We start from the raw sequence: 24,920 nt of genomic DNA on the forward strand, positions 1-24,920 counted from the left end.
CGCTGTAGGAAAACCACCTCCCTGAGCGATGGTAGATAGGTTGACAGAAGCATTCTTCTTTCAACTCAGCTGTATCTACGCTGGGGATTAGGTTGGAAAAATCCAGCCCCCGAGTACTGTAGTTACATCAACCTAAATTTTAAGTAGAAACCACATCCTAGTAAACGTTTTCTGATCTTAACGCTATTAAATACAATTTTTTCTTTCTTGTATTTAGTACAACTTTTCTTTCCTTATGTGGAACTATGGAAGTTGCTTGGGTTATTAAGTCTATTCCCTCTAGAATTTAGACCTTATCAGCACAGTGGCCTGGTTTATGGAACAAAGGTATTAATTCCAATTTTTCTAACAATTTAGAAAAGTAGTACCTTCTGTTCTCCTGAGCCAATATCCTGCCCTCTCTTGGTGTACAGGGCTTACCTATGAAATTTGAGTGACAAATATTGTTTTGCTTAGGTAGAATAAGACAGGCTTGCTTGCTTGTGTGTTGGTGTCTTCAATCTTCAGGAAAGTTTCTCTTTCTCAAGGTAGTTTTGGTTAGGATTTGGGACTAGTACCACTTGGTTAAAAATATTCCTCTCTCAGTGAGAGGAAGGTTACCTTTCAGGACTGCTTTTATAGGAAGTGGGTAGCTGCTGTCTGGATCCAGACAAACACAACTCTTTGCTCATGTTCTGATCTTCAAGTGAGGCTGCTTTTGTCTTTCAGCCGATTCTTTAATCCTTATTATAATTTCATGATTCTTGATATTAATTGAAAATACAGTGCCAGCAGAATTATTCTAAATCATCTAATTCTCTTTCCTGTCAATGTTTGTAACATTTAACAGTTATAAATCTGTAATCTGTTGTGTGTATATGTACAATACTCTTAAATTCCTTTGATCTTGAAGCTTCAGTTTATTTTTTGTTTACTTAAAGCTAACTTTAATGCAAGGTGAGTTTATTCCAGCTTCAAGTATTGGAAACTTTATCCCCAATTTTGTTCTACAGAAAACAACTTCCAGGGTTCATTATCAAATCAGCATTTCAATTCCAAACATTAAAATATTCACTTCCATTTCAAATCAAACGCTTTTGCATTAACCAAGATTAATACAATAAACAACTTGATGAATATTTGTAATATTTAATACTTAATTATTAAAATATGTTTCTTCTGTACTTATGAGCATGTATATGCACAGTAACAGCTTACTAATACTAAACAACTTTGATACAATGTTTAAACAATAACATTAACTGCAATTAAACTTTATAACTATTTTAACTTGGATATTTCATAAAATTTAACCCATAGTTCTCTGTTCAGAACTGTAGGTAGTATCTGAACTTTAGGTAGGTACAAAAGGAAAGTCTGTCAATTAAATGATAATACTACTGTTAGAAACCTATCTTTGGTCTATTGGCTTTTACGCTGCAAAAATGAGAAAAGGGGCACTTAGGCTGATGGTACCTAACTCAGAAAACTTGAAGACTTCACCAAGAATCTTATATTGCTTAATTTACTTCTTATCAGATATCTTCTAATGAGGACCTATGGTACCTGGGGATTTCAGGGGTTCAGCTTGTTTGGAGACAAAGAAAAGTTTGTCTAAAGGTCTGTTTTATTTCCGCAGTAATTGCTGAAGGTCTGTTTTATTTCAGCAGTAATTGCATTTAATTTCTCCAGCAACCTTGACTAAGATTTAATGTCGACCCTCAAGTGTGACTCTAGCAAACATACCAGAAATAATTATTCATTTGCCTGGTGGACACACCTAGGTTATAGTATTATTTTAACATCTCTCTACAATACATTAGGGGTCAATTATAGGTATTTACTTTGTGGTTGACACACTTTTCATGTTGTGCCTATTTGCTAATACAGTTTTATAATCTTGTGAAGGTATCTTCAATCCCTTATCTACACTAGTATTTCTGTGATTTTCACAAATGTGTTCCCTTTGTTCTGGGTCTATATTAAGCAAATAAATTTATTTTCTACATTCCAATTACCTTTTCTATTGGGTATGGATCACTTGATGATTACATGTTCTGTTCATTCCTTCTGAAGCACCTGGCATTGTCCATGGTCGGAAGGCAGGATACCGGGCTAGATGGACCATTGATCTGACCCAGAATGGCCGTTCTTAAGTTCTTATTGTATTGCTAATTAATTTGAGCCATGTTTTCTTAAATTTCATTAATATAATTCAGTGTCATATTTCTAACCATCAGTGTTACAAAAAAGATAAGGTCTAATTGTGTAAGGAAGTAAGTTTTTAGATTAAATAAAGGTAAAAAATGGAAAACTAAACCATCTATAAAACTATAAAATTATAAATCATCCATCCAGATAAAAATGTCATAGGCTCTGTAACAGAAGGAGCAGCCATTTGCAATAAGGTCAGCATTGCCCGTTATAGTTAACTTTTATTTTTATATACAATTGCCAGGTTTTACATGTGAGAAATTTTTCTTACTATGAACTTTTAATTCTCTGTTGTACAAAAATAGTAGTTATCTAGAAGACTGATATCTTTAAAATAACACTTGTAAGCCGTTCTGCTTAACCTTTTTTACAAAGAAAAATTGGTTTAGGGCTTAATAAATTCACTTGTCTTGGTTTTCAAATTAATATTTTACTCGGCTGGACAGATGAGACTTTCCTTTCGCATTGTAAATGTTTAGGATTGATTCCTATTCTCGGTTCCCTTGCTTTAGGAGTACTCTTCCCCAGTAGCTGTCCTATGAGAATGAGTTACCATGGACCCTATGAACACATAATTCCTTTTTGCTTCTTTTTGGGTGAAACTCTCTATTATACCAACATCCTAGCTTGTTTAAAAGATGTTTCTTTAAAAACTGTTTTATATAGTTATTGCAAGTCATGTCTTTCTAGAAATGAGTTTTTTGTATTTTGAAATGTTTTCTGTGAGAAAACTGTTTTGACCCATTTTCAGTAATCTTAATTTGCTGTGAGATTTTTGTCTAGTTCTGTTTCTGGTTTTATTTTTCTCAATGTCAAGTTAATAGAAGCACCCCAGTGACTTTAAACTATACTCTTAACACTCAGGAGTAATATTCAGGTGTATTAAGTGTTCCTCTGATTTCATAGACTCAGTCTGTGGTCTTTTTTTCATGTCTAATTACTTCATCAGTTTTTGTCTTATTTTATCCCTTGTTATCCTTTAATGACTGTAGTAGCACCTGTCTTTCAACTACACAGTTTGTTTGTTTTTTTTAAAAGTCCACCAATGCCATCATGTAGCTTGGAGCATCAGTTGATTTGTGAGTTGGGTATCTGCTGCTTGAAGAGGGTGCCTCACCTAGTAAGTGGTCTTGGGCTTTTATGGTTTAGGTCTTATAATACTCTCGCTTTCCGAAACTTGCTTTTCTAAAACTAGGTAATTCCTTTGCTTATATTTTAAGAATGGAATTTTGAAAGGCACCTTCAATGACGTAGCTCCCATTGACTTTCACCTGATTTAAGTCACTTAGGCATGTTTGAAATCCCTTCCTAAGTAAAAACAAAACACTGGGTACTCCATTTTAAGTGGCTACGCTATTACTGCACAATCTGTCTCATACAAGAGCAGATTATGTTTGAAAAAATTACTGACAGGTAAATATAAAATAAATAAAAGGAAATTAACTGCTGCTTAATGCATATCGTTTTGCCATGTAGAATGCGTGACTGCAGGATTTCAGAGTTGAATACTGTAGCTGTGTCTAAAAAGAAGGTAGATAAATTAATGGCCACCAAATGAAGTTATGCTAGCTGAGATAAAAGTAAGTGGCTTCAGGCTGTAAGCAGATTGCTGTGGGTACAGGAAGGCATCTTTCTTTCTCCTTTGTCTGAAACCTACTTTTTTGCAGGAGGGAGGGATTTTCCATTCTTCATCTGAAGTGCCAGATATAGGCCAGTGTTAGAGGCAGAGTAGTAGATTTCATGAATCGTTGGCCTAAACAAGTGTGTGCTATTTTCTCCCTCTGAAATGTTCTTTGTATCTGGTAAATTAGTGTTTCAGAAATGCTCTTTGACGATTCATATTTCTTCATCTTTTAATGTAAGAGGAAAAAAAATAGTTACTGATCTGACTTTGATGGACTGGGGTGACTTGTGAGTTCTACTCCAGTCCAGGTAGAAGATGGAAGGAGGTGGTTTGGACAGCTTTCACCCCATCTAGCACAGGAGTATTGTGGCTGAGTGCAAAATCCTGAGGGATTTAGGATCTCTGTCGTGCTGGTGAGTTAGGGTCCTGAAGAGTTAGTCAAAATCTTCAGTGGTGTGTGGTTTATACCCTGGTTGCAGAAATATAACATTTTGTGTGATGGTTATCCTCACACAATATTTGTGTACATAACATTTCTACATACACAATCTCCTATTATGCTCATGGGGTCTTTGTAACATTGTTAGGGATTATATATGACTTAATTTCCTTTTTTATGTAATGAATCTCATGGTGCTATAAATCAGAATTTTCCAATACAGTCTACTTATCATGCTCTCAAGTGCTAACGGGTTAAGACAACTTTCACTGCTGTTCAATTGTGCTCCTCTCTAGCTTCCCATTTCCACAGCCTAAGTACTACTATGGTAGCTCTAAGCAGCTCTTTTGGGAAAGCAAAAAACAGGGTTACTCACTGAGACCCCATTCTTCTTAAATACAGCTTGATTAGGACATGTATCGCTCCTCCCTCTTTGCCACAACTGTTGTACGAGCTTCTTTAGTATCTTTTTCACTCAAGACATTCTGAAGGTCAGGGATGAGAAAGGACCAGTTCTTTTGAATGTGTAAGGTTGTGCTGTCATACAATGAGGGGCAGGGCTAGCTAACCTCTCTTGGCATCTCCAGGAAACTACCCAGCTCTCCTGGGGGAGCTGCACACAGAAAAGGCAACAGTTACTACTCCACGGTGAGTAACCCTGTTTTCTCCTTGTTTCACCTTCCAATTGTGTTCTTTGTTTTTGAGTCTCGTATGTTAAACATAAAATAATTGGTTTGGCCCATGATCTAATCCTAAACATGGCAAGATACGTATTTGCATTTAGGAAAACTTTCATTTCAATTGGTGGAATGGCGTGAAGCCAACTGGCCTTTGTTTTTGAAGCTGCATCTGATGACTGGACTTTAGGCATAGAACATCTGCAGATAATTGGGCAAGGCACATAGTGAAATGTTTTCAAACTAGAAAAAAAAACCCTTACATTTTCCATTTATAAAGGAGATTTTAGGGTTGGTAGTGTGGAGAATAAACTAACAAATTTCTCATGATGGCTTCAGTTAATTTGGATTTACATGTTTTCAGCCTACACAAAGTGTAGGTTCTTTTAGCCAATCCATGTGTATTGGATGCAGTTAGTATGGAATGAGCTGCAATACAACACACGAGATTGCATTTAGATTCTCTTGTGTGGTGTGACTTGCTTTGTGTATAAAATGAAGTATTATCTTCTTTTTTTTTTTTTTAATTATGTAAATAGTGTCTCTGAGGGGGTCTTGCTTTTCAGCATCAGCTGTAAATATAACAAAAATGCCATGTTCACCTGATAGTGTGTATACTAGAAAAGCTTGCTTTTCAATAGTTAAAACGAAGCTGCTGACTCAGTAGCTGAGCTTTAGTGCTATGTATTAATAAAGAGGAGATCCTATTTTGGGACAAGAATGATGCCTTTCTTTGTTTTGAATATAGAACCTTACACGATGAGTAGGCTCACTGAGGTCATTGGGACTGCTTGTACAGTAAAATAATACTGTGTGAGTAAGGATATTCCAATCTAGTCCTTAATTATTCGATACTATCTGAGCTAAGATTATAGTTAATGGTCTCCAGATCCCGAAGTGTGGAGTAGACAGACCTGAAAGGGGTAAAATGTCCTTTTCCCTTGCATCATAATTTAGAGATGTTGCTGCAGAACATGGCTTGTTTGCAGAAAGCGATGGGTTCTTCTGCCAGTAGACTTCTGCCTGAAAGTAGTGGGATGGAAGAAACAGATCCAGTTCAGGAAAAACTCCTGTGCCTATATAATCACAGTTTAATCCTTTTTACTGCCTTGAGTAGAGTTGCTACTTATGGACTTCTCTTTGTCCATTGGTGGCTGGAGAAACCGCTAAAGTATTAATTTTAATACTAGTTTTCTTTATATCTTAGAAATATTTTTCTTATAATTGAGCTAATTTAGTAGTTGACGTTATCCCCAACATACTGTATTAAAGAAAGCTAATAGCCTAACATCTTTTTTTTTTTTTTACTGATTCTGGTTATTGGTACTACTTTCTTACCTGTCAGAAGAGGAGTTGTCTTTTGTTTGGGGACACTGTTAATCTAGCTGAAACCAGAAATCTCCCTTTCTTCTTAGACTATCTCTGCATATTCCCACTTGTGGGGTATTACACTGCCTAGTGATGCCTAACGGTAGAACCTGCTCCAAGTAGTTTCCAGTTAGAGCATTCTCATGCCCCCTGCTATCTCTCCACTCAGTGTCTTTGAACATTCTGAGGGAAGGCTATGAAAAGGGGCACAGAGCCATATACCGCCTAACTTCCTTCTGATCATGTGCCAAAGATGGAAGTGAACCTCTCTGGTCCATTCAGATCTGTTTTTCCCCCATCATAGAACCATAGAAGATTAGGGTTGGAAGAGACCTCAGAAGGTCATCTAGTCCAACCCCCTGCTCAAAGCAGGACCAATGCCAATGAAATCCATTCTTTGTGTTTTGTTAATTGTTTAATGTAGTTTGTAGTTTGGTTAGTAACTCAGTTCCAGATTATGGTGAAACCAAATCAAAAAAAGAAGCTGGGGATTCAAGAGATGTGCTTTGTGCCAGGCTGTCTTCCTGGTGTTGGAGAACCTCAGTTTTATAGTTCTACTTTTTCTTATTTTTCTTGGAATCAGAGTTCTTCTTGCTTGGGAGAGGGCCACTCTCTCCTTTAGGGTGTTCCATCTGCTGGACTTTCATGCCCAGAGCTTGCAAGGAGTGGCAGAACAGTTTGCAGGTTCTTCTCCTTAAGGAGGTACTTGAGGCTAAACCCTCTGGATCCAGGCATTCGTGGGATCCAACGTCCAAGAGGCCATTTTCAGTTCCTTTGAGTTCTTCCAGCAAGGTAGAGCAGTTTTAAAGGTTCCACAAAATTGGAACCCTCATCAGGTCCCTCTCTGGGTCCTGCTTCTTAGGCAGTCAGGTCTTTGAAAGGTACCATTAATGGAGATGGGAAGATCACCTGTGACAGAATCGAGAGCCATGCCGTTGGCTCTGGCTGTGTCCGTTCCAAAGAAGAATACTGGGAAAAGATGACCACTGTTAGCGGAGTTGGATTCTACATGTCAGAACCATCCAATTCTGACAGGCCTCTGTGGCTCCAAAAGCAAGGCCAGTTTCAGTTTCAAGGATTTGAGTATTTCACGAGATCCTTTGCCATCTAAGTCTTTGGCTCCAGCCTCAACCCCTGCTCCAGTTCTGGTCCATCTATTGATCTGAAGAGAATTTTTACTTTGGTGCTTTATGTGCACCATTTATCTTCTGAACATTCCTTGGATCTGAATGAGAAACAGAAGATCTTGAGAAACAGACCTGTTTTGCCTGTTCTGAGGTCTGTGTTATCTTAATCGGAAAAATGGAGAGCAGGGGAGATTTATTATGCTTTCTCTTGATCCGTCTATACCTCCTCCTCCTAAGACTTCTATAGGATCATCTCAAAGAGTTTTCTCTCCATTTCTTTCTGTCCTCCCTCAAGGTCCTTTGCTGTCTCCAGTGTGTTCTATTGCGAATCTGAGGCCTGATCCGTATCCAGAGGAGGCTAGAGGATGAATAAAGAAACTTTGTTTCCTCCTGGTTCATGCCTCCTTTTGGTCTCCCTCCTATAGGTATGTTCCTGAATTCCAGTTTCTGGGGAAATTGGCAATCCTGGCCTCCATAGCTTTATACAGAGCTACTACAGTAATTTTTCGGTTCTTGTAGGTATGGATAGAGAGGTGACGCTAGAGGATCTGGCAGCAGAGAAATCCTTGAATCTGATTCCACTGGATCTATCTGCATCTCAGACAATGGTGCGTGATACTCTGTCTGAAGATGATGATGAGGAGATATCTCCTCTTTTTGAACAAGAGTGTGCGAACACAGACTATGATCCTGATTTGTCACCAGACAATCATGTCAGGGTGGCTTCTGCCTCTGCCTCTTCCCCTTCTGAGGATGCTCTATGGTTTCATGACCTGCTAGATCAGATGTTATCCACAGTGAACTTACCTTCAGTATCTGTGGAGGGTACCTCCCATTCGGTGTTTGACATTCTTAGGGCTACCTCCAAGAGTAGGATGTTGTTCCAATCCTTGATGGTCTACTGCAGCCCGCTAAAATTCTGCAAGCCTAGGAGACAGATTATCTGAGGTGCCTTTGGAAGGGTTTTCATATTTTCACACATACCTTGTACCTAATTTGCTTCTGGTGGTGGCTGTTTGAATTCTAGACAAGCACATTCCACTCCTGCTGATAGGGAAGGGAAAAAGACTGATTCCCTAGGAAGAAAGGTATTCTCTTCTTCCTCTCTTGGTATTAGGATGGGAAATTACCAAGCAATTATGGCCCTCTATGAATTCCATCTGTGGGAAAAGATGTCATTGTTTATGCAGGTTTTGCCAAATGACAAAAGAAGATTGGCAATTGCCAATCATAGAGGAGAGTCAGAATATGGCAAAGCGTGCTCTTAGGGCTTCATTTGATGCCTCAGGCTCTTCTGATAGAATATTGGCTTTTGCAGTTACTCTGAGGAGAAATGCTTAGCTTCCCTCTACTCTGGTTCTGGATACTAGAATTAAGGTGGAAGATCTCCCCTTCAAAAGGGGAGGTATTTTCATTGAAAAACGGATGAACTTTTGAAAAAAGCGGAAGGAGACAAGATCGATGGTTTGCTCTTGGGCTTGATTTCTTCTAGGAGGAGACCTTCTACTTTCTATTATCAGAGATGGTATTATTTGCAATCTCCCTTGGCTTATTTCTCATCAAATCAAAGATGTCAACAACAGCAATAGTAAAAGTTTTGGTCTATGACGTTCCCCTCCGGTGATCTGCTAGATCACTCCAATACTGGACTCTGTGAGCCAGCCTTCCCTGCTCTGCTGTGAGAACCCCCACTCCTGGGCTGTTCACGCACAGCCTCTGACACGTAAGCTGTTCCTTGGATTGTGCAACTGAATGCCACTAGCCAATATCTCCAGTCCCAGACACAACCTAGGAACCTCCGTCTTGCAGTGTCCAGTTATGCCCGCTGGATGCTGGAAGCTTATATGAGTTTGTCAGTTTAACAAAGAAATTTGATATGCACCAGGCTTGTTATCCTAAGGGCAGTCTCTGTCACTCTTCAAACCAAAGGCACTGCTTCAGGTAGAATAAACAAACAGATTTATTAACTATAAAGATAGATTTTAAGTGATTATAAGTTAAAACATAACAAGTCAGATTTGGTCAAATGAAATAAAAGCAAAATGCATTCTATGCTGATCTTAAGACTTTCAGTGCCCTTACAAACTTAGTTGCTTCTCACCACAGGCTGGCTGCTCTTCAGCCAGGCTCTCCCCTTTGACCCGCACTTCAGTTGCTTGGTGTGGTGTCTGTAGATGTAGGTGGAAGAGAGAGAGCGAGCGAGCATGGCCAGTGTCTCTCCTTTTTATCATGTCCTTTCTTCCCTCTTGGCTTTGACACCCCCTCCTCCACCCCTTCAGAGTCAGGTGAGCCTTACCTCATCGCAGTTCCAAACTGACAAAAGAAAGGGGGGGTGACTCCATCGAGCATCTAACAGATTCTTTTTTTGCTGCCTAGGCCAGCACGCTTTGTTCCTTTGAGTCTGGGCTGGGTTTGTCCCATCCACACCCTGATGAGGTGTGAACTGCCCCTCTGCTTCTGGAGAGTTTTTGGCTGGGTTTGTTCTAAAACATGAGGATACATTTTCAGCCTCATAACTACATACATGAAATTATAATCTATAACATTACTATAACAATTACTGTAACATCACTATAACAACCATGCTCAGTGCATCATGAGCCTTCCGAAGACACCCAACATGACAAACTTTGCATTGGATACCACACAATCATTTTACAAGGATGAACATGGGGGTGCTGGATGTTCCCCCACGGTACAGAGCGTTACACCTCCCCTCTTAGTTTACTGCAAGAGGGTTAGTCACTGACTAGCTCGAAGGCAGTTTTATCGTTTTCTTGGCATGCAGCCATTAAGGCCATGAGACAGTGTGCCTATTTTTCTCCATTCACACACAGCAAACCAGGTTTGTTATGGTTTCTCTGCTGTGATCAGCTTTAAACCTGTTTACAAGTATTAATTGTAAAGTAGCATTATCATAAGGATTAACATCCGTGTCAAAATTTTTGTCTCCAAATCTTAACATTAATACAAAAATTTGATCACAGATAGCTGTTCACAGGTATCTTAATGATGCCACGCCCTCTGTTCAGATATTGTAGTTTGAGGTTAGTTTGTTCATTACCCATGGTGTCCTTTGACTCTCTCCCAAGTAATCAGTCACTGGCTTTTCTTTCCCTCCAGTGTTCCCTTCTGTGTGGGCTCTTAATTTAATCATGTTTCTGGCATTTTGGTATCTCAGGGTCTGGCAAGATAAATGCCCAGGGGGATCCTGCACATTGGCTGGCTCTCTGGGGAGCAGTCTCCCAACCCCAGGACTCTACATATGTAGAAAATCCATCTCCCCTTTTGGGGTTACCCTGGGTTTCCCCCTACCAGCACGGAGTCCTTCCCTCTTCCCTTTTCCTAGAGGACCATGATCTGTGCTCTGTGGGTTAGGTATGTTTACCCTTTGGTCAGATTCACCTTTTCCCAGCAGCTTTTTCGTAACTTCTTCCTGTCTCTCACCAGCCTGGGGGAGAACACCCCTTTCTCTGTCAATTGGGTCAATTGTTGTTCTGGCAGACTACCACCTGGCAATTTCCTGGTCCCAACTCCTCTGTTATCACAGGCATTGGAGCTGCATCTTGAGTTAAAGAGACACAGTTACTTTCCAAAAACTTATCAGAAATAGAATCCTGAAAAATTGTACCCTCTGCCACCCCTTTCTCTGTCCCTAAGAAGTCAGCTTTGTGACTGCTTCCCTCCAGGAGGTCAGTTACACAGTTCCTTCTCAAAACCTGGGTCACAGCCTGAGTGCCTGGGTGCACAGATGCTGACCCAGCCATCCTCCTAGTGTCCTGGGCATCCTGGACATTCCTGTACCCTCACTATTCCTTCCCCAGTTTCCTCCTCTGGGCCACCTCCTAAAACACATTTATCTGTGATCCCTAGGAAGGGTTCTGTCTTTTGTTCAGCTGCAAAGCTCTACCAGCTAACAACTGGGACAATTTCCTTATGACACCTCTCCTGCCCCTGAGCCTGAGGGCATGTTGCCTTCTGCTGGAAAGGAGCTAGTCTCAGCCCCTCCCATACTTGGAAGCACACTGCTTCCCTATGTTACAGAGTCACAGGAATCCTCACCCATCTAAATGGTTTCTGATATTCCCTACCCCTTCTCTGGGCTCTCCTCTGGGACTCGTTTCTCTATGCTCCCTAGAGCTGGTTTTGCCTCTGGTTCAGCTGCGACCTGCTGGCAGCTAACAACAGTTCTCTCCCTGGCAGGCATTACGCCCATTCCTTCCTGGTGTGGTGTTACCTCCAGCTGCAGTGCAGGAGTTGGTCTCAACCACCCTCCCACCTGGAAGCATGTGACTTTTCCCTGCTGCAGAAGGATCAAGGAGACGCTCCCATTCTCTCAGCAGTTCCTCGGAACTTACCCTTTCCCTCGGGGTGACAGCATAAAATTCCCTCCTGCTGCAGGCAAATACTTTAACCTGAGCTATGTGGAAAAAAGCATTACCAAGGAGCAGGTCAAATAGGAGGTGTTCCATTACCTCCATAGTCAAAACACTTCACAAACCACATGGATTTTAGCTTGTGGTATGAGGAATCTGTTTTTGCATACCCCCACAATCTCTGCATTTGACCAAGCAACATATTGGCCTTTGGGACTGCCCTCTGTTTAACCAGAGAGATCTGGGCCCCTGTATCCCTCTGCCCCAAGTATTCTCTGCCATCAATTTGGACAGCCTTAACATACTCCATATCTGGTTCTCCAGAGGCTAACCTCGCAGAACCAATATGATAGGTTTCAATTGCTTGGGGGATTTCTGTGTTGAGGACAGCAGAACTAACATGAGGTATTGGTTGCCTGCTTCCTCCTAGCACAGGGCATTTATTCATCAGGTGATCAGTGGAATTACACTGGTAGCACCTTTTGGGCTCTTCTACTTTTACAGGAGATTTGGGATGAAGGTAAGAGAAATGTTTTTGGGCCAGAGAATGTTTATGGTCCCACGCCCCTTCTCTCTTCCCAGGGGCAAAATGGGATCCTCCCTTCCCACCAGTTTTAAACCCCTCTTTCTGTGGCCTGCCCTCAATAGATGCCTGATTCTGTTTGAAGGCATCAGCTAAAAAAGCCATCTTATTCACAGACTTTACATCTTTGTCCTATAGACACTGCTTTATATCAGCCTTACATATGCTTAGGAAATACACATGAGCAGCAAGATCTAACATTCCTTCAAAACTTGCCACTTCTTTACACCTCACCCATTTTCCCAACAAATCTTTCATTTTGTTTATATATTCCCCATTACTCATACCAATATCCCTTTTAAGATTCCTAAATTTAACTCTATATGTTTCGAGGATAATCTAAAACTTTTGCAAAACAGTATCTTTAAATTTACAATAGTTTAAAGCATCTTCAATAGGCATTCCATTGAATACATTTCAAGCTTTACCAGTTAATTTTGCAATCAGGGTAGGAACTCTCTTATCATTGGGGATTTCATTTTTACACACAGCGTTTCAAAGGTAGTCAGATATTCAACAATATCATCGTCTTCACTGTATGCAAGACATAAGTGTTCCCATTTGTGGATTTTTGGAGTGATGGGAGTCATTGGAGTCCGGGGGTTCTGGTTCTGCTCCTCTAGCAAGTCCAGTTGGTGTTTATGCTCTCATTCTTTCTCTCTTTCTCTCTTTCTTCCATGATCCTTCTGTGGGCAGCCTCCTCCCTGGCTGCCTCTGCCTCCATAGCCCTTCTGTGGGCAGCCTCCTCTCTAGCTGCCTCTTTTTCTTTTTCTTCTCTCTCTCTCATATCTCCAATTCTTTCAGTTGTAATAAACTCTGGTGCTTCCACTCTTTTTCTGCAGTCTGCAGCCTGAAAAGCTCCAACTTTGAAATTGCTTCACTGCTTTCACTCACTTTCCTTCTTTCCTGTTCTTACTTCCCTTTCCCGAAATAAGCAAACAGAAAATAACAAAACTGTGACCTCCTAACTGTTGTTAGCCACCGCACTTAAGACTCACTTAAAATCACAAATATCAGTGCTTAAAGTGTGAGCTTCACTTGGAGTAACAAGCTGTACATACACCCTGCTCGTTGCGCCACTGTGACGTTCCCCTCTTGTGTTATCTGGCCCGGTGATCTGCTAGGTCACTCCAATCCTGGACTCTGTGAGCCAGCCTTATCCTGCTCTGCTGTGAGAACCCCCACTCCTGGGCTGTTCACGCACAGCATCTGGCATGTAAGCTGCTCCTTGGATTGTGCAACTGAATGACACAAGCCAATATCTCCGGTATCAGACACAACCCTAGGAACCTCCATCTTGCAGTGTCCAGTTATGCCCGCTGGAAGCTTATATGAGGTTGTCAGTTTAACAAAGAAATTGATATGCACCAGGCTTGTTATCCTAAGGGGAGTCTCTGTCACTCTTCAAACCAAAGGCACTGCTTCAGGTAGAATAAACAAACAGATTTATTAACTATAAAGATAGATTTTAAGTGATTATAAGTTAAAACATAACAAGTCAGATTTGGTCAAATGAAATAAAAGTAAAACGCATTCTAAGCTGATCTTAAGACTTTCAGTGCCCTTACAAACTTAGATGCTTCTCACCACAGGCTGGCTGGTTGCTCTTCAGCCAGGCTCTCCCCTTTGATCAGCGCTTCAGTTGCTTGGTGTGGTGTCTGTAGGTGGAAGAGAGAGAGCGAGCGAGCATGGCCAATGTCTCTCCCTTTTATCATGTCCTTTCTTCCCTCTTGGCTTTGACCACCCACCCCTTCAGAGTCAGGTGAGCATTACCTCATCGCAGTTCCAAACTGACCTAAGAAAGTCCCTCGAGAGTCCAAGGGTATGGCTACACTTGCAGGTGTAGAGTGCTTTGAGTTAAAGCCAGCCTTCGGAGAGCGCGGTAGGGAAAGTACTGCAGTCTGTCTACACTGACGGCTTCAAGCGCACTGGCATGGCCACATCTGCGGCACTTGCAGCAGTATTGGGAGCGGTGCATTGTGAGCAACTATCTCAGCATGCAAGTGACTGCAACATGCTTTTCAAATGGGGGTGGGGAGGTGGAGTGTGACAGGGAGTGTGTTGTGTGTATGTGGGGGGAGAGTGGGTTTTGGGGGGGCTGAGAGCATGTCAGCATGCTGTCTTGTAAGTTCAGACAGCAGCAGACCCTCCTCCTCCCCCCGGCCTCTCTCTCTCACACACAGCATTCCACACTAATGGCTGCTTTGTCTTGGAGCAGATAAGCAGCCGGCTGTCAGAAACGGAGCTTGCAAATGGCATATCCGCATTCCTGCAGCGATTCAGAAACAATGACAAGAGTGGCCACTTGACTTAAGGGGATTATGGGATGTTTCTAGAGGCTAATCAGAGCGCAGTAATGCAACACCTCGTTCACAATGGCGCCATGGCACTCCAGCGGGGGAGCAGCAAACGTTATTCCACTCGCTGAGGTGGAGTACCAGCAGCGCTGTAGCCGCGGAGTCAGAGAGCTCTACCTGTCTTGCCAATGTGGATGGGTAGTGAGCTAGGGCACCTGGGGCTCCTTTATTGTGCTGTAACTCACAAGGGTAGCCAAGCCCTAACAGATTCTTTTGTTGCTGCATGGGCTAGCACCCTTTATTCCTGTGAGGCTGGGCTGGTTTTGTCCCATCCACGCCCTGATGAGGTGTGAATTGCCCCTCTGCTTCTGGAGAGTTTTTGTCTCGGCTTGTTCAGCCTCATAACTACATACACGAAGTTATAACCTATAATATTACTGTAACAATTACTATAACATCAGGACAGTGGGGTGGGAGGAGGTATTTTTTCATATTCTCTGTGTATAAATAAAGCCTGCTGCAGTTTCCACGGCATGCATCCGATGAAGTGAGCTGTAGCTCACAAAAGCTCATGCTCAAATAAATTGGTTAGTCTCTAAGGTGCCACAAGTCCTCCTTTTCTTATAACATCACTATAACAACCATGCTCAGTGCATCATGAGCCTTCCAAAGACACCCAACATGACAAACTTTGCATTGTATACCACACAATCATTTCACAAGGATGAACATGGGGGTACTGGGTGTTCCCCAGAGGTACAGAGTGTCACACAGTCCCGTATGTTAACTCTGGCTCTATAATCTCTTCATTTTCAACTATGTATTAGTTTGCGGCTCTCAGTAAAGGGCATGTATTTTCATATCTCTGTTCAACATGTTCATTGAAAGTACCTTAATTACATGATGGCAGGATGCCATTTCAAGTACGAGGTGCTTTCATTTGGCCTGTCCACAGCATTAAATTTTTTTGCAATGTGCCTCTCTGTGGTAGCAGCTCATTTGTGAAAGCAGGCTATTTGTATTTACCCACATTTGAACTATTGACTGCTGAATGCTGCTATTGGTGAGGATCTAGTAAGCCACATTTCTTTTACAACCACCCCTTTTTTTTCTTTTTTCAGACCTGGGACTGGTTCTGAATGTGAAAAAATTGAATCTCTGTCCCACTCTGAGAATTTTATTCATAGTCTCCATATTGGACTCTGTAGCAGAGAGAGCCTTTCTGGCAGAGGACAGATTTTTAAAAATAGTGCAATATGTTTTAAACATTCAAATATTATAAACTCAGAAAGTAATTTTCTCTCTGGATCTCATGGCTACTACTACGTATGTGAGTCCATTTGTGTGTTTCAGAATGAGTCCACTACAGCGTTGGATGTCTTAGGTCTTCAGACCAAATCTGGACAATCTTCATATTTTAGTCAGCATACCTCAAAACATTCTGGACTTATTGACAGAGTGGTCAGTCAGAGCAGTGTTCTCAGTGGTGTCCAGTTCAATCCCCCTTCATCATTGGTAAGGTTATCTTCAGATGCATCAAACAGTAGTGGGGGGAGGGCACATATGAGTCATCTTATAGTTTGCAGTTTTTGCTCTTCTTGGGAGGGAAGCTTGCACACCAACATGTTGGGGTTAAGAGCCATTCATCTGGCCCTCAGATTGTTTCTCTCTCATTTACGTGGGAGGGTTGTGCAAATGGTAGCAGATAATTCATCAAGTCTGTATTATATCAACAAATGGGGGTTCTTTCTCTGCTCAGCTCTGTGCAGAAGCAATCAGTTTATGGGACTGAGGTATTTTCCATGACACTTATTTGGTGGCCCTGAATTTAGCAGGAGAAAATAAGTGATTGCAGATCATCTCACCAGGGACAGTTCTCAAATGCACTAATGACCCCTGAAGGATCAGTTGATTCCGAGCATCTTTTTCCAGTTGGGCTCAATCAGATGTCAACCTGTTTGCTATAAGGTTCAACACTAAATGTCGTGTCTTTTGCTCAAGAGCAGGAAGGGGCAGTTAATGCATCTTGGATGCTTTACTTCTGGACTGGGGAAGCCACCATCTATACGCTTTTTCTTCCCTTTCCATTGATCGAGAGGGTGGTAAGGAAGATATATCAGGACTGTTAGGGGCTTATTCCTTCACCCACTTACTTCCCTGGTCCTTCTTGCATGAACAGAGAGCAACAATACCCGAAGTCCAAAGGTGCAAACAATTCAATGTTTATTGAGGTGAACTTCCAGCAAGCATGATTGCAGTTTCCTTCCTTAGTGTCCCCCTTCTCAGCTCTGACACCACAGAGCCTTACTTGTGTCCCTGTTCCCATTCCCCCCCTTAGCAAAGCATGATTCCAATTTCCCTGCCCCCATTCTCTGTTCCCATTCTCTCCCCCCCTGCTTACTTCCTGATTGACTGCAGACTATATAGTAAAACTTGAGTTCTCCTTAGCTATACCTTAACCATTTTCCTGAAATTTAACTAACCAATCCTAACATATTGTAACATGATTATTTAACCAATTATATCCCACCACCTTAATTAGTTTACACCCAGCAAAATTAATTATACAGCAGACAGAAACAATCACAGAACCAGACAGAGACCATGCAAATAAACAATAGCAAAGTGGGAACTATAATGACAAAACAGTACAGAAGTGAGGATTTCACATCCCAGCTATTGATAAGTGAGTTCTTGCCAGACAGGATGCTATCAAACTAAGTTTCCTTTTACATTTTCCTTCTACATTTTACACTTCCCTTTCTCTGGAGGTGATAGGCATTATCAGGACAGGATTGTATTCCTAACAGCCCAGTAGCACCTTATTTCAATGTGACTAGTTTGGAATGTGAGGATGTGACCGTTCGCTTCCCAGCTTATGGCTGCGTCTGCTGCTTAGCCAAAGGCCTTAGCCTAAGAACAGGCCCTCAGACTGTCACAGTAAGAGAAGGCCCTTACACCGGCAGACAGTGATTTTGATTCTTTCTTTTATACCTCTATAACTAGCTAAGTGATAAGAATACACCTAAATTCTTAAAGTCTAGACCTTTGCAGACAGGCCTGCATATATATATCCTAACAAGGACAGATCAAAGATAATTCTTATTGCCCTGGTTTGGCTGCATCAGCAGTGGTTTATGAATCTGCTTCAACTGTCCACCAGTGTATTCATATGTTCTACTCTGTTTCCAGATTTTCCATCTTGGCAACTAGGGCAGGATTCATCATCCAGATCATCAGTCCCTTTACCTCATGTCTTGGGCAGTCGGATTTTGGCTCTGTTTAATCTTGAAAAGTCATGTTCCTCTTTGGTGTAGAATGTACCTCTTAGTTTTAGAAAGCTGTCTACCAGCTGATGTTATTTGAAATGGTCCAGATTTGTTGCTTGGATGCGGGGAAAATCTGATTGTCCTGTCTTAGCTTCCATACCTTGTACTTTAGAATATTTCATGCACAAAAAAACTGAGGTGTTATCTAACTCATATTGGAAAGTTCATTTGCCAGTTCTTTCAGCTTACCATATTTTGATTGATGGTAGATCGCTATTTGTGCATAACATGGGTAAGGAGTTCATGAAGGGGTTAGCTAATATCTATCCCCCTGTTAGAAATCCTGTCCCTCCTTGGGATCTTAACTTCGTCTTATTTACACTCATGAAACAACATTTTGAACCACTGGCTGTCTATTATTTATCTCTTACGAGATAATTCATTATTTCCATAACAGCAGTCAGAAGGGTGAGTGAATTAAATGCACTGATAGCTGATCCTCCAATTATGTCTTTTCATAAAGATAAGGTGGTTCTTAGGCCTGATCCCAGGTCTTTGACAAAAGTCATTTCTGAATTTCACATCAGTCAGACAATTAATTTGCCAGTCTTTTCTTCAAAACTGCTTACTAATAAGGGGGAATCTGTTGTATATACTTTGGATGCAAGAAGAGCTTTTGCATATGTAATGATGCTGGTTCTGGCGGGACCCAACTGAGAGTGCCAATTCAGAACAAATTGCTCAAGGCTGGGCAGTTACAGCCCAAGGCTGGGTTTTCTATGCACACCAAACAGAGAAGATTTTGGTTTTACCCAACTGGCTAACCAGAAGTCACACAAGCAATTCCCTTAGACACCCCAGTTTCCCAGTATCACCACCAGTGCCACTCGTTATGTGGACAAATGGTTATGAAAACCAATACACCAGTAAAAGAAAAACGGTTCTCTCGATCCCAAAGGACCAAGCCCCAGACCCAGGTCAATATACAAATCAGAGCTTACCCACAAATCATGCTGTTGCCAATCCTTTAGAATCTAAAATCTAAAGGTTTATTCATAAAAAGAAAAAGATATAGATGAGAGCTAGAATTGGTTAAATGGAATCAATTACATAGAGTAATGGCAAAGTTCTTGCTTCAGACTTGCAACAGTGATAGAATAAACTGCAGGTTCAAATCAAGTCTCTGGACTACATCCACAAGCTGGGATGGGTCTTTCAGTCCTTGGTTCAAAGCTTCAGTGTAGCAAAGTCCCTCCAGGGGTAAGAAGCAGGATTGAAGACAAGATAGAGGAGCTGCAGCAGCCTTTTATATTCTCTTGCCATGTGGTCTGTCTTTCTTTGTTCCAAAGACAAGCTGTCCATCACATGGCATGGAAAAACCTTAGAGTTCTGTCCATAGGCATGTCCCTACATACTTTGCTGAGTCATAAGGGGAGTCTGCCTTCTCTCAGTGGGTCAGTTGTATAGCTGATGGTCCTTAATGGGCCATCAAGCAGGCTAGGCAGAGCTGACATCAACTTGTCTGGAGTGTTCCCCAGAAGCATAGCACAAGTTTGAAATACAGACAGTATAGAGCCAATATTCATAACTTTAACTATAAAAATGTATAAAAACACACATATAGACAGCATAATCATAACCAGCAAACCATAACCTTGGCTTAGACACCTCATTTGACCCCCTTTATACAAGATTTGGTGCCACTATAGGACTTTGGTTGCAACAATGATCTATACGGTCCCAGCTTATGTCAATAACACAGCATATTATTTAAGTAGGTCTAAAAGTTTTCAAAAATCGCATAGATTATTCATGTTTTATGCTAACAGGCATGTGGGTTATACCATATCTCCCCAGACTATTTCTAGATGGATGAAATCATGTATTGCTGAATGTTATACATTTTCAGGAGTTCCTATACCTACAATGGTATGGACTTGTTCCACCAGAGCTGTGGTGGTGTCTTAAGCAAGTCCCTGTTTCAGAAATATGCAGGGCTGCAACCTGGAGTTTGGACACACTTTAGTAAACATCATGCTCGCGATTTGGCTTTCAGGGCTGATGCTAGATTTCGTAGAGTGGTGTTTCAGTCTCTATTCAATTAGGACTCTGTTCCCTCCTCCAGATTATTTTCAGCACTGCTGATCAAACTACCCATAAGTGGGAGTATGCAGAGCCACTCAAAGAAGAAATGAAAATCACTACTTGTAACCAAAGTTCTTTGAGATGGCTTTGCATATTCACACTTCTCACCCACTCTCCCCTCTTTCTCAGAGTCCTCTTGTTCTGTGTCTCTAGATTGGTGATGGAAGGAACTGAAGTGGTAGAGGCTTTTTGGCCCCTTGATATAGCCTCACCCTCAAAATGTTCGAAGATGCTGAGGGGAGATGTAAGAATGTGAGCACACTAACAGACACAGCTTGGAGAATGTTCTACCCTTAAACACCAATAGGTGGTGCAGTACCGCATAAGTGGAAATATGCAGCGCCATCTTGTAGAACTCTGGTTATAAATAAGTAACCTTCATTTCTTTAATATTGTTAATATCTTCCAAATTGGAAATATCTATTAGAGAAATGTACACATCTGTTTTTAGAAGGATTTATGCTAATTAGCCAGCATTTTTCTAAAAATAGATTTTTCTGTGTAGCACCATGAGTATCTTTTTTTTTTTTTTTTAAGAGGGAACGGCTATCTTACCTTAATGTTGGAGCTGTTCAGGAATCAATATTAGTACCCATACAAATCATTATAACTGGAGCACCCATGTTAATATCAGTTCTTTTTATAGGGAATAATAAATGAAAAGTTATTAGTATGGAAAGACATTTATTTTCAAGCTCTTTATTTAGTGCTATTAGAAGAAGCACAGAAAGGAAAATAAAGTGAAAACTTTTTTTTTTTGTTTAATTGAGAGCTTTTAAAATTGAACTAAAATGTCTTCCTTTTTAATTGATTTGGGATTTTGTTTAATGTGTAGATGTGAACAATACAAAAACAATTAAATGAGTCTGTTACCTACAAGACTTTATTTTAGGATTTAGGATGTTGGGATTTTCCTGCAGTTGTTGTTGACATCCCCAATACCTCACTTAATGCAATGACTGTAGCTCCCTGTTCTTTTTTAGATTTCAGTGATATCAGTTATTGTTCTAGGGTAAATATAACCCTCAATTCTGGTCTTGGCGAGTTAACCTCTCAATCCACCAATTTAAATGTGGAGCCTTGTTTCATTTTATTGTGTTTGGACTATGTGTGCTGATGCCGGTGCTGCATGTGTAAGCACTTCTTGCCAAGCAAACATCTATAACAATAAGAGACTGATATTGTTCCTCCTCCCAGTTTTCTAACTTTTTTTGCACCACTTCCACCATTGATACAATCCTCAATTGCACAGGAAAATTATATTTAGCAGTATGGACCGTTTGGTGATATTGTTCTTCCAACATGTTAGTGCAGTATTTATGTAGCTCCTGAATTTCTTTGAAAAGTGTCCTGGTGATTTTTCCTTCAGGATCTGAATCCACTTACCCTTAGTGTCTATGATGTAGCTTTAGAAACAAAACAGGAAAGAAAATGTAATGTATATTCTAATGACTTGGTCTTGCCATTAGATACATTGGCATCCAGTGTCACAGTCTGCTGTTTTATTTATGCAACCATGTACAAAACCCACATTTTACAAGGACTAAGAATGCACAGCTAAAAATTTAGAGTAGAATCAAGTCATAACCAAATCTTTATCTTGGTTAAGCTTTTCTTTATAAGAAAAAACTTGTCATGTAGATGTATTGTGCTGACTATTATGTACTTTCTTGGCATGGTTATTATTAGTGGTGGGGGCTTCAGAGACTAGCATTAACAGTTGGGCCTAGGCACATTGCACACCATTTTCTTTTTTAAAGGAAGGCCCACAGGTGTGGGGGAAAATAAGCTATTGAATTTATATATTCAGCCTTTCCTGAGACTCTTATTCAGTTCCCTACTATCCAGTAATCTGATTCACCTGCAATTAATCCAATAAATAGCTGTATCAGTGCCACTGTCCCTCATTGTCATGCTGATGTGAACATGCATCAGAAGAAGTGAGTCATTTTGAATTCTTCTTAAACGGAACTCGTTCAAGATTTTATACTCAAGGTGGCCTTGCTTTGGTTTTCACTCTCTCAAAACAGGCAAACTACCTGACCAGTAGGTATTCCTAGCTTTCAGAATGTTAAAGATAAATAACAAATAAAATGAGTAAATTAAGCCTTCTCAGTCATCCACAAGCATTAACCTTACATTGTAAGTAGAAATTAGTTGTCAATAAAACTCATTTTGTTAGACAGATTTCCTTACCTTGTAATACAATGTATTTTGTCTTTATGCAGGGTTCCAAGTCTGGTGTCTTTGGAAGAGACAAAACTTTACACTGGTGTTAACTATGGTAGGTCAGTCCCAACTCTGTTAAATCAAGTCACGAGATAATTAATTTTGTACTCTTGTTGTTAAATGCATAGCCAATTGATTTGATTACATTTATGATTCATTATTAAAAATGTTTGAGACCAACTAACCAAGCTTAGCCAAACTTATTATCTAAAGACAAAGCAGTACAAAACAGAAAGGAAAGAGTTAATATGTTACCAGTCCTTGTGGGAAACTGTTGCAGCATTTAGTCCATCTTACACAGAAGCTGTGCTCCGAAATACACTCTCCAAACTTCTTATATGTATATTGTAACTTTTTATGAGCATTCTGTACATCATCCAGGACTAAAATTTACCAAATATATTTGTACCTTGTTTTTTCCAGTATCATGGTGTATCTTTCCTTATTCTGTTTTCGGACACTACATTCCAAATCAGTTGCCTGTGAAGGCACCTCCCAAGCTTGTACCAGGGCAGAGCATTCATGTGTCTTGGTTTTGAGAAGTTCTGCATCCACCTGTGTGAAGTGCAGTATTGTGCTGTGCATGGTATTGTGGGATATATACCTCAGCCTGAGTGAGCAGAAAGCAGTTTAGCATGACTTCAAGCTAACCTTTATATAACGTTAATATAACGTGTAATACATATTGATATGGTGTGCAATACATATAACATATACTTTGGCTAACACTTTTGTTGTTGTTGCAGCTGCAAAGTATGTCCTGTTTGAATGCATAAGTGCTGTGTGGTCCTGGTTATTTAGGGTGGTGATCAGTCCTGTATATTTCAGAGAACCTGTCTATCTGTGTGTAGCTGGGGTGGAGTTCGAGATCAGTTGGGCCAGTAGCAGTTACAACAGTTGGTACAGAAAATGGAAGGAAAACTTCAGAAAATCCTGGCAATGCTTAGGCCACGGTGAAAAAGCCATGACTCCCAGAAGGGGAAATCGGAAGTCTTATTTATCATATTAGTAAAACATAAAAAATATTCCAGAAGTTTACTAAAGGAGACAGATATTCAAACTGAATATGCTACTTACAAAAAAAAGGCCTGATTCAGCAGTCTTTACCCACGTACATCCATTTAATTGTGTTTTCATAGTAAATGATTGGCAAGTGAGACCTGAGTCTCTGCCATGTGTACCCTGAGCTCTGAGGTTGCATAGCTGTGAGGGAGAAGAGCAGCTAGTATATGTGTGTCTATCATGTAGCCCAGTAGTTCATAACCTCTTTCTTTTCATGTCTCATAATTTGGGTGCTTCTCAGCTTCAAGTCATACCAATCTTTGTGCCAAGTCTTGTATTTAGCTGTCTTAGGCACCTGGGACCAACTGGGAAATATCTGTATTATTTTTTCGATATGGTGCATGCCTATGTGTGTGTATTTATGATGGGTTACTTGCTATGGAGTTAGATCAAAAGAAGTTGTTAAAGGAACCAAGCGGGAAAGGTAAAATGGTGACTCGGATAAGAAGCCTTGAAGAAACAATGGTGAAGCTGTTCATTGGGGAATATGTTCTACCTGACTACAGCCAGGCTAAGAATGGCTTACTTTTCCCAAGTCTAAGCCTAGGATCAAAAGGAAGATAACAGATCATTAGAGAACCACGGAAAAGGGTTGAGGTTGAATGAGTTGCCAGAGGCTGCCTAGGGAGTCAGCAAGAGGTGACAGGCTGATAAGGAGACACACACAGACTGAGAGAGCACTCTGCGAGCAGGACAGTCTGCTTGTGAGAACCCAGAGATGGAGGTTAACCGGGCTGAAGAGAGCTTACAAAGGTCAAGGGAAATAGGAAGTACGGATATTGGCATTTCACAGATGAGGAACTGGGGCACAGAGAAACTGAGTTGCACAATGTCATACAGGAAGCCTATAGTGTAACAGGGATTTGAGCCCAGGTCTCTTTCTTGCGGCACTTCTAAAAGGATTAACCTGGCATATGAAAGATTCTTGTCAGAGGTGAAGCTTCTCTCTTTGAATAAAACTTTATCTCCAACCACTGTCCTCAGTGCTTGAAGGGATGGGAAGTTCTTCTCTTTCTTCCTTCTACCGTTACCATTGCCTGGATTGGCAAAGTGCTACTTTACCATCCTCTCCAAGCAACCAAAGCGAATAGAAACTCCATTCTTTCCCCTTCTTAATTGCCTGAAGGATAAAGTCCCACCCCTTGAGCATTCTGCTCTTCTTTCCTGCCCCAGTCAGTGTATTCTTCAGAGCTTGTGATATGATGGGCACTCCGCACCACTCTGACGTTGCACAGAACCAGACTCCTATTTTGCTCTCCCTCATCTTAGGCAAAGCACTTGACCACTACTAACTCTGCCTAAAGGTATGTCTACACTGCAATAAAAGACCCGCAGCACAGCCATTACTGGCCCAAGTCAGCTGACTTGAGCTCGCAAGGCTCAGGTTGCAGGGCTAAAAATTGCAGTATAGGTGTTTGGGCTCTGACACCCTGTGAGGGGACAGGGTCTCAGAGCCTAGGCTCTAGCCCAAGTCCAAACATCATCATTCTTTTTAGCTCAGCAGCCTGAGCCCTGCGAACCTGAGTCAACT

General features: G+C 41.0%; 1 protein-coding gene across 4 annotated transcripts in view; it reads left to right on the forward strand.

The window, feature by feature from the left end:
- PSME4 (proteasome activator subunit 4) overlaps nucleotides 1-24,920 on the forward strand; it is a 218,513-nt gene that overhangs the window by 92,025 nt on the left and 101,568 nt on the right. For all 4 annotated transcript variants that reach the window (XM_073339167.2, XM_073339165.2, XM_073339166.2 and 1 more), the window contains one exon: nucleotides 22,327-22,382. In XM_073339167.2, the coding sequence (XP_073195268.2) occupies nucleotides 22,327-22,382 (56 nt within the window). The remainder of the gene's footprint in view (nucleotides 1-22,326; nucleotides 22,383-24,920) is intronic.

Source organism: Lepidochelys kempii, chromosome 3, assembly GCF_965140285.1.
Source record: "Lepidochelys kempii isolate rLepKem1 chromosome 3, rLepKem1.hap1, whole genome shotgun sequence".
In the NCBI taxonomy this organism is placed as follows: Eukaryota; Metazoa; Chordata; order Testudines; family Cheloniidae; genus Lepidochelys; species Lepidochelys kempii.